The 10,759-nt window shown below is 39.0% G+C and overlaps 1 protein-coding gene across 1 annotated transcript; it reads left to right on the top strand.

Annotated features, from left to right (window-relative positions):
- The first annotated feature begins 948 nt into the window (after nucleotides 1–948).
- LOC310737807 (crooked neck-like protein 1) lies at nucleotides 949–8,383 on the top strand. The gene is made up of 14 exons (XM_083562497.1): nucleotides 949–1,162; nucleotides 3,703–3,855; nucleotides 3,947–4,038; nucleotides 4,126–4,284; nucleotides 4,376–4,542; nucleotides 5,096–5,274; nucleotides 5,446–5,616; nucleotides 5,869–6,060; nucleotides 6,166–6,225; nucleotides 6,495–6,575; nucleotides 6,658–6,897; nucleotides 6,996–7,097; nucleotides 7,499–7,747; nucleotides 7,992–8,383. The coding sequence occupies exons 1-14, from the start codon at nucleotides 1,115–1,117 to the stop codon at nucleotides 8,274–8,276; spliced, it is 2,178 nt and encodes a 725-aa protein (XP_083418623.1). The 5' UTR covers nucleotides 949–1,114; the 3' UTR covers nucleotides 8,277–8,383.
- Nucleotides 8,384–10,759: the final 2,376 nt, after the last annotated feature.

The raw sequence follows: 10,759 nt of genomic DNA, 5'->3' as shown, positions 1-10,759 counted from the left end.
AATCATTTCGAACTAAAACATAAAGATACCAATGTACACTGCATTTTAATTTAACTTTAAATGATAGAATCATTGGCAGAATACTCGATTATTAAAATCCCAAATCGAGTATTTTTTACAGCTAGGATTAATAAAAAGGGAGAAATAGGACTAATTAAATCTTGAAAAAAATCAAATCTTGTGGACGTCCCATGTAACACTGATAGATGTCCTAATACTTTCTGTCCCAATACCATGGTTATTAACTGGAAATTTACTTAGACTTATAATAACAAATATTGTGTCACTAATAAAGTTAGTGAAATATGCTTTAAAATTATACACAGGATTTATCTAACAAACCAGTTCCTAAAGAGATATAAAACTGATCTCCCTGAATTCTGTGTTTTGTGTGGAATGTTATACATTACATTATACATCTTTTTTCTAAAGTATGTGTGTTAGATTTTTTTTTTGGTTGATGTTGAATGTTTATTTACTATGTTGAGGGAAAAATATATTATTTTTTACTTACATAAAACAAATACGTATGTCACATTTTTATGCAAAATTTGTTAATATCATTAGGTGAGTTCTATATTCACAAATTTAAATGGTCAGAAAGGATTCCCAAAATTTCTAAAATACATTTTTATTATTTCTTGTTGTTTTTATTTTTATTTTTTTTATTAGATTTACGATATTTCATTGAATGTACACGTTTGTGTCTTTCGATAAAGATATAAAAAAATACCATGATTATTATTAAACGTCATAACGTTGTGACGCGAAAGGTTACCGCGCATGCGTATGGTTCGACGTTAGTCTATTGTTTTTTTTTTCTGTTTTTTTTTTTTTTTTTTCGGTTTTTCCCACCCGGATTCATATCTTTTTGGTCACGTGTTCTTCCATTTCCTCCCGTGGTTGGCTAAGCCTGCATGCAGAGCGATTTCTATTGGACAGTGTTTTTTGAGAAGCCAATCATAGCGAAGGCGGAAGTAAAGAACAGAGAGAAAAGTTGTGGCGGAAAAATTAGCTTCGATTAAAAAAAAAAGAAGCGTATTTTGTGTGTATTTCTTTTGTTAAATTGACCGTTTTCTACGAATTTCTGGTTGGAAGATTATATTCGGGAATCATGGCGTCCACCGCGGCGGGGAAACAGAGAATACCGAAAGTGGCGAAGGTAAGATGGACTGGCGCGTGCATGGGAACTGAACGTGTGTAGCTAGCTAGGTGGGCTAGGCAGGCTAGCTGTTTTATTTAGAATTACAATTACAATAATAATAATAATACACTCAAAAGTACTGTTGAACCATGTTTTAATTTTTGTTTAAATTGTGTGTAATTATATAAGTTAAACCCGGTCTTATTATTTATACATTTCCAATCGTGCCCCGACAGGAATGCTTTACCCAAGCTACATTCTATTAGCTTGTTTGTTTGTTTGTTGGTTGGTTGATTGATTATAGGGTTTACAAAAGATATAAATGTACATTAAAGTGCCAGAGGGGGGAGTTAATACCCAAATAGTTCTACATCAGAGGGGCCCAAACATATTTGTATGAAAAATCAAACTTGATTGCGGTTAAAAATACATTTTGCATTATACCAATTATTATATTAGTTATTTAATAATATCTCAAAGTAAATCAATACATAAAACATGTCTGTAATCTTCTTAAACTAATTCTTTTTTGTTGGTTTTTTTTTTACTTTCTTCATACCTTAGTTTACAAAAGTGAGTACACCCCTCACATTTCAGCAGCCACTTTATTATGTTTTCAAAGGACAATAGCATAGAAAGAAACCTTGGATATATTGTAGTCAATGTGCAGCTTGTACAGATTTACTGTCCTCTAAAAATAACTCGTCATATAGCCATTATCAAAATAGCTGACAACAAATGTGAGTACACCCTAAGTGATAACAGCTGTATTTAACCATGCAAAGTCATATGTCTCATTCGTCATGTTTTTGTCTGCTTGACAGGACCATACAAATTTGTGTATCTTGTATAAGAGTAGTTAAAATTTCATGCTTTGTGTACGATTCTCTCACACTGACCACGGGGTGTTCAACATGGCACCTCATGGCAAAGACCTCTGAGGATTTGAGAATTAGAATTGTTGCTATTCACAAATATTGCATTGGCTATAAGATCATCAGTGAAACCCTAACATTGAGTTACATCCAGAGTCATTCAGAGGTTTTCCAAGACGGGGTCCACTTGGAACAGGCCTCACAAGAGCCGTGATCATAGAAGTTGAGTCCTTGTTCTGTGCATCAGGTGCAGAAGCTGGCTTTAATAAAACAGATGCCAGCATTGATTTAAAGGTTGCAGAAGCGGAAGGTCCACTGTCAGTGCTCAGACCGTACGCCGCACACTGCAAAAAAATTTGGTTTGCATGCACGTCATCCCAGAAGGAAGGCGCTTCTGAAGCTGGCTCACAAGAAAGCCTGCAAAAAGTTTGTTTTTGAAGACAACCTGTCCAAGAGCATGAATTACTGGAACCATGTCCTGTGCTCTGATGAGACGAAGATAAACGTGTTTGGCTCAGATGGTGTCCAGCATGTATGGTGACTCCCTGATGAGGAATATCAATTTTGTGCCTTGCCTATAGTCTAGCATGGTGGTGGTAGCATCATGGTCTGGGGCTGCATGAGTGCTCCTGGTGCTGGGGAGCTGCTGTTCATTGAGGGCAACATGGATTCCAACTGTCATTTAGTGGCCAAGAATCTTTTTAGACCTGAGCCCTATTGAGCACCTGTTGGGGATCCTCAAGCAGATTATAGAAGCACCATGTGTCTAACATCCAGCAGTTTCGTGATGTCATTATGGAGTGAAAGAGGATCCCAGCAACGGCAGCTCTGGTGAATTTCATGCCCAGGAGGGTTAAGGCAATGCTACATAACAATAGTGCTCACAAAAAATTGCCCCTTTAAAACAGTCGTGACATATTCACTTAGGGTGTACTCACTTTTGATGTTATTTTGACAATAATGGCTGTATGTTGTTATTTTTAGAGGACAGTAAAACTGTACTGCTATACAAACTGCACATTTGACTATTCTAAAAAAAAAAAATTATTCAGGTTTTGTTTCTATGCCATTGTCCTTTAAAAACATAATTTCAGAATCTCACTTTTGTGTATATAACAGTGGGCCAAATTAATAATCACTGTGGACCAACTTTGGCTCGGCGGCATCTCTGATCAAGCAAAGGCCCGATCACACCTTCAATACTTTTGGAGCACTCTTGCTGTTAACAAAAAAGTTGGGCAGAAACAGTACATTTATTTTTTTATTTACTTTTGAGAATGAAGAAACCAGCTTTTGGACATTTTTGTGCCATTTAGCAGACACCCTTATCCAGAGTGACAATTATCTTATTAGAACATCTGAGTAGTTAAGCATTTAGGGCCTTGTTTAAGAGCCCAGCAGTGGCAGCTTAGTGTTGTGGGAACTCACAACATTCTGATCAAAAGTCCAACAACCACTGAACTGTCTCTTAAACACTGAGCTATCCCTCTTCAAAAAGAAAAGCAGGTAAATAATGTAGAAATGTTGACTTTCAAAAGGGTTTTGGAGACACTGAAATTTTAAGATCAGCTGATCCTGACATGATTCTTTTCACACATTAATTTTTATGTAATTATTAGAAAGAAAAGTTGTATTGATAGCTGTGTTAGTTAACAAGAACACTGCCATGTCTTCCTGTACCAGGTGAAGAATAAAGCTCCGGCTGAGGTGCAGATCACAGCTGAGCAGCTGCTACGTGAAGCCAAGGAACGTGAACTTGAGCTCCTTCCCCCTCCACCGAAACAGAAGATCACTGATGAGGAGGAGTTAAATGATTACAAATTACGAAAACGCAAGGTAAGATGACAAAAGCCTGGGTCTTTACTTTATGGGGTTCCTGGTTTACTTCATCATCCTCCTGTTTCACCACCAATGATCTGATCTACAGGGATTTGAAGACAATATCAGGAAGAACCGGACTGTCATCAGCAACTGGATCAAGTACGCACAATGGGAGGAGAGTCTGAAGGAAGTACAGAGGTATGACACTTTTGGATATCTATTATTAATAATGCTGAGTTGAATGAATTATGGTTCAAAATTCTTTGTTTGATGTTTTGGTTAAAGAGCTCGGTCTATCTACGAGCGAGCGTTAGACGTGGATCATCGGAATGTCACGCTGTGGCTGAAATATGCCGAGATGGAAATGAAGAACCGTCAGGTCAATCACACTCGAAACATTTGGGACAGAGCCATAACCATCCTGCCCCGAGTCAACCAGTTCTGGTAATCGTTACACTTCATTTCCTATAGTTTCATTATTGGATCCTTTCTGTTTGATGGTACTGCCCTGATGTTGGTCTGGACATGTTCACAGGTACAAATACACTTACATGGAGGAGATGCTGGGGAACGTAGCAGGCTGCAGGCTGGTGTTTGAGCGCTGGATGGAGTGGATGCCAGAGGAGCAGGCCTGGCACTCGTACATTAACTTTGAGCTGCGCTATAAGGAGGTGGAGAAAGCCCGCTACATTTATGAAAAATATATCCTTACCAGAGTGCTCGTGTTTGGGATGTGGAAAATTTTTTATTTTTTTTTCCTCCTTCCTTTTAAAGTAGACACTACAGAGACCTTCAGGATCTCTAGAGCTTTATACATGATTCTAGATCCTGGGATGTAAGAACTAGGAGTTGCATCACTGTTCAAGGAGAGAAATTAACAGTCGGCTGATCAGTACTTAGAGCGTAAAATAAAAAAATTCAGGTCAGTGATACCAAGCAGGAGGTGATCATATAAAATGCAAGGAAAAAATTAACCAAGTTTACTGTTAAATATTACTCATGAAAGTGTGACCGAATTATTGTTCTTGGTTTTTACAAAATTTGCATTGAACTGGTGGCATTAGGTCCAGTAAAACAAAGGAAATTTATGAAGTAAATCATTTTGTGCATAACAAAATTTGTGGCAAAGTATTGCACGCCATATTCATCCCATCAACAGTTTTGTGGTTCTTAATAAACCGTATAATACTGTGTTATATGTTACTACTTTTGGTATTGAACTTATATCTAGTTATGGTCCTCAACTCCTCTGCACTTGTGACAGTCCACCCTGAAGTGAAGAACTGGATCAAATACGCTCGCTTTGAGGACAAACATGGTTATATTGCTCATGCGAGAAAAGTGTATGAGAGAGCCATCGAATTCTTTGGTGAGGAGCAGGTCGATGAAAACCTGTACGTTGCTTTTGCTAAATTCGAGGAGAAACAAAAAGAGGTAATTTCCTGCTCAAATCTCCTCAACGCACAAAGTCATAACAAACATAATACAGTGAAGTCTTGTATTTATCTTGGCATTTGTAGTTGAAATCGGTAAGATATCAAAATGCCTTTCACTATGATAATCCATGTTCCATCATGACGAGAGTGTATGCTTGTGTGTTTTCAGTTCGAGCGTGTACGGGTGATCTATAAGTACGCGCTGGACCAAATCCCCAAACAGCAGGCCCAGGAGCTTTTCAAGAACTACACAGTGTTTGAGAAGAAGTTTGGAGACCGGAGAGGAATCGAGGACGTCATCGTCAGCAAAAGGAGATTTCAGTACGAGGAGGAGGTTAAGGTAAGAGATCACACGATATTCTATTAAATCTTTAAACAAATGATAAGGGAGTTTATCAAACACATTGCACATTTGGTTACGTGTAAATTATGGTTATGTAGAAATTAATATTATTTGAAGTGGTTACATCCCTGGTTTAGAAATTTTCTGAAACACACATTACACACCTACTTATATATAACTACAGTATTGTATATTTTTTAAAATGAATTAGCAAATTAGCAAAGTCTTTTGTCTTTGTCTTTATTTCAGGCAAATCCACACAATTATGACGCCTGGTTTGATTACCTGCGTCTGTTAGAGAGCGACGCCGATGCGGACACGGTCCGAGATGTGTACGAACGAGCCATCGCCAACGTTCCCCCTATTACTGAAAAGAGACACTGGAGGCGCTACATTTACTTGTGGATCAATTACGCTCTCTATGAGGAGCTGGAAGTCAAGGTGAGACCTGATACCTGGCACTGAACTACAATGAGGTTTAATAGAATTTGAATGTAAAATGTGCACTAGAAGTTTTCATGTCATGCTGGTTTTGTTTTCTGACAGGACCCTGAAAGAACAAGGCAGGTGTATCAGGCATGTCTGGATCTCATTCCTCACAAAAAGGTACATCACACAGTGCTGAATAAATTACTGTTTTTATGAAGACTATAAATAATATTATACCACACAATATGTGCCCCTTCAATCAGTTTTTTATTTATTAGCAAATCACAGTTTCTATCCTTTTATGGAAATTTCTGTTTTTAAATGTCCATTTTTGTGTTATTGTATAAATTTGTTGTAAATCAGATGGTATTAACATAATCAAAGTATTGCCGTTTATTTGTTGTTTATAGACGTATTGATTTGTGTTGTTTTAAACTTGTTTATAGTTCACCTTCGCCAAAATCTGGCTGTTGTACGGCAAGTTTGAAATTCGCCAGAAGAACCTGCAGAACGCCAGACGAGGCCTGGTAAATGTCACCATCCTTTTGTATTAAAGGGTTCAGCTTATTAAAACTGCACTCTGATTCCTTGCACACTTTGTAATCACAGGGCACAGGCATTGGGAAATGTCCAAAAAACAAGCTGTTTAAGGGCTACATCGAGCTGGAGCTGCAGCTCAGAGAGTTTGACCGCTGCAGGAAGCTTTATGAGAAGTACCTGGAGTATGGCCCAGAGAACTGCACCACCTGGATCAAGTTTGCAGAGCTCGAGACAATCCTTGGAGACGTAGAAAGGGCGCGGGCCATATATGAGCTGGCCATCAGTCAGCCTCGTCTCGACATGCCAGAGGTATCGCCCACATGTTGCTCGCTCTTTTAAACACTGCTTTAAATTTCACCTACATGTTCCTGTGTTTCTAACCTATTGTTTCTATGGAACTTCTGCAGGTGCTCTGGAAGTCTTATATTGATTTTGAAATCGAGCAGGAGGAGTATGAGAACACGCGTGGTCTTTATAAGAGGCTCTTACAGCGCACACAGCATGTCAAGGTAGGATAATTCTTCTAACATAAGAGCTCTAAACACATCCCAGGAGCACCATTGTTTATCTCCATTATGACACAGAGCTTCATCCACATCATTTAAAAATTTTTCGGAAAATATTTTTTGCCTCTGTGCTGTTTGAACTCTGAGTTTATTACGATTGGTGAAGTGTGAATTCTGTGAATCCTTTCCTAATTAGAACACAAAATACCTGCACTACAGAGAGCTTATTTTTATATTAAATTAATTGAGCATTTATAGAATTATGCAGAGATCAAATCAGTTCTGACGTAATGATACGAACCATTTCAGTCCAAGTTCATGTCATGCAAAGCTCCACAAAATAGCAAGCGATCTTCTCGTTAGCGTGCAGGTTAAGACCATCTGTTTTTGTCTGTCTTGTACAGGTATGGAAAAGTTACGCACAGTTTGAGCTGTCAATGGAAGGTGAGGAGCGACTGCAGCGGTGCAGGCAGGTATATGAGGAAGCAAACCGAGGCCTGCGAACGTGTGAGGAAAAGGAGGAGAGACTCATGCTGCTTGAAGCCTGGATGAATTTTGAGCAGGAGTTCGGCACCTCGGCCGACAAGGACAGAGTGAAGAAGCTCATGCCCAAGCAGGTGAAGAAGAGGAGGAAGCTTACGGCAGAGGACGGGGTGAGTAGGAGGAAACACAGTTTGTGGTGTATCATCTCATAGTCCAGATTATGGAGTTTTAACATCACAGATTTTAATATCACAGTGAATAAACGGTTCATTTTGTAACAGTAAAAGCTTTTTAGATTGGATAAAAAAAATTTATCCAAAATAGTGCATGTTGACCATTTCATTTATATGTAGCCCTTGAAGGCACATGTGAACTTTGATCTGATCTCTGACTGTGTATTAATTTGTTCTCCAGACGGATGCTGGATGGGAAGAATATTACGACTACATCTTCCCGGAGGACGCTGCCAATCAACCAAACCTCAAGCTGCTGTCCATGGCCAAAATGTGGAAGAAGCAGCAACAGCAGGACCAGGAACAGGAGAAACAAGAGGCAGAAGAGGATGAACCTACTGAACCCACACAGCTAAGAGACGAGCAGGAGGAAACCAGAGAAACACAGGAGACTATAGAGAGTGTGCCTGATGATCGGGACGACAGTGACAGCAGCAGTGAGAGTGAAAGTGAAACTAAAAACTAAAACGGTCATTGAGACTTTTCTTGACTTCCCATGGTGGAATATTTACTTCTGGATGTCTTTTTAGTTTTGAAGAAACATCTAATAAAATTCTTCAACACTTTACTGATTATACAGTTCTCTCTCCCCTTCTCTTTTAAATTAAAAGTTTTAAACCGTCTATTAATAAGCTTAGGGAGACAAAACCAAAAACTAAAAAATAACAAAAGCCGGCAAACAGAACTATGAGGGCAGAGCAGAAACAAAAACCGCCCAGAGTTCAAACCAGGTAAATAGGAAGACAGAGCAGAGCGGGAGCAGGGGCAGGGGCAGGGGCAGGAGCAGGCAGGGTGGCAAGAGTTATCTAAGGCGCTAAGGAGCCGGTAAAATAATCTGGCCCTGAGCTAAACTTTTGGCTGTCCTTAAATACAGGTGTTGTGCTTAATTCAGACCCTGGTCTCAAATCAACACCCCTTCGCGTGCACGCGGACAGTACCGTCGAATTTCCTGTAGATGGCACTAAAAACAAAGTTGGGTCAAATGTTTTCCTGGTCGTAACGCCAAAAGATCAATTTAAAGAAAACGAATACAGTTTCCTATAAATGGCAGAATAAACTCAGGAATGTAATCATTTGCTTTTAAAACCACCTGCGTGAATTCTAACCGTGTACTTATTTTGCGTTAGGTTAAAGTATTGGGACACCTATCACTGTTGAATAGGACATTAATATTTCACAATATTTAATTAGTCATATTTCTACCTTCATATTCATCTTAGGTGTAGAAATGAGAGAGAGAGAGAGAGAGAGAGAGAGAGAGAGAGAGAGCGAGCGAGCGAGCAAGCGCCATTTGGAACTGACCTGTCCTTTTCACTCATAAATCCACATCCACACTGCTGTGATAATGTTGATGTGTGTGTGTGTGTGTGTGTGTGTGTGTGTGTGTGTGTGTGTGTGTGTGTGTGTATGTATATACTTTTACCTTTATGTTTCACTGTGGGGGTGAGATAAATCTCTCATCAAAATATGTTTTAAAAAAATATCAAATTTAGACTATCTTCCAATCATTCACTGTCTAATTCTTGTGTGTTTTTAACTTTTACCTAGTGTGTTGCATATAATTGAATAGAACATGCATTTGTCCCAGTTAGATTTTTATCATGCCCAAACAAAACTTAATTCTTGGAGAGGTTTTCCATGAGATCTCCTGGTGCCTTTTCTAAATAGAGAAGAATCACACAGCACACAGAATGGTGCAAATGTTCTTCTTCAGTTTAATGCAGATATCAGACAAGTGGATATATACACACACACTGGAAAAAAACTAAACTAAAACTATTCCTGATTGGGTAAGAAGACATAATAACCGGAGATGTGTGAGCAGATAAAGTCTTCCTGTGTACCTTACATACTCACATCGTAAAAATCCTATAGACACTGAACAAACAACATCGGAATGTGTTTAGAGAACCTATCTATCTGTGACAATTTTATCTGTGATAAAATATTTTTACTAGCCACTAGTCTTCTTTCTTTCTCTTATTTTATGTTCAGAGATTTTTTTTATTTGCTCAAATCTATTTACATCTATTTCCCCAAAGTGGCAAAAATAAAGAATATTGCTCCGATATACTATGATTACCACTGTACGACACTTTCACTCACATGACACCGAAGAAGGCATCTTTTTCCCATAACTCGCGAAGGAGGAGTTAAAGAAAGTGCAGGTTTTTCTATTTTTTAGGTAAATAAAACCCCACAAGGCTCGGCACTTGGTCCCCTTCTTTTCTCCATCTATACCCACTCCATTGGTGAAGTCATATCCTCACATGGGTTTTCTTACCACTGCTATACAGATGACAATCAACTAATCTTTTCTTTCCCTCCATCAGATACCACAGCTTCCGCTTGGATCTCAGTAAGTTTGACAGACATATCTTCATGGATGAGTGCTCATCAACTAAAACTCAACCCCAGCAAAACAGAACTGCTGGTCATCCCAGGTGATTTATCTCCAGGTCAAGATCTCTAAATAACTCTTCATGACTCTCTGCTCTCCCCTTCAGCCACTGCTCGTAACCTTGGGGTAACAATGAACCGTCTTCCCACATGTCGCTAATGTGGCTCGTTCCTGTCGTTTTTTTTTCTGTACAACACCTGAAGGATTCGACCATTTCTGTCCATACAGGCTGCCCAGGTACTTGTTCAGTCTCTTGTAATTTCAAGACTCGACTACTGCAACTCTCTGCTGGCAGGTCTGCTGTGGGACAAAGTCGCAGTTTGATTCCAGGAGTCTTTTACTGTTGAACAAGTAATTACAGTACATTCTTCTAAATGCAGGTTCTATCTATCTATTTATCTGCCTATCTGTCTGTCTGTTAAATTTCTAACATGCCCAAACAAAACTTAATTCTTGGAGAGGTTTCCCATGCGATCTACGATGCCCGTGATGCCTTTTCTGATCAGGGAAGAATCACACAGCACACAGAATGGCGCAAATGTTCTTCT

The sequence above is a fragment of the Silurus aristotelis genome, assembly GCF_946808225.1.
Source record: "Silurus aristotelis genome assembly, chromosome: 15".
NCBI lineage: Eukaryota > Metazoa > Chordata > Actinopteri > Siluriformes > Siluridae > Silurus > Silurus aristotelis.
Note: the sequence above shows the minus strand (reverse complement) of the source record. Positions and strands in the feature narration are given on the sequence as shown.

Excerpts from the sequence above, each read along its gene's own strand:
- LOC310737807 (XM_083562497.1), top strand. The coding sequence starts at position 1,115 with ATGGCGTCCACCGCGGCGGGGAAACAGAGAATACCGAAAGTGGCGAAG. Across the intron at positions 4,039-4,125 it reads AGTCTGAAGGAAGTACAGAG|AGCTCGGTCTATCTACGAGC; the intron begins GTATGACACTTT and ends TTTTGGTTAAAG. Across the intron at positions 6,061-6,165 it reads ATGAGGAGCTGGAAGTCAAG|GACCCTGAAAGAACAAGGCA; the intron begins GTGAGACCTGAT and ends GTTTTCTGACAG.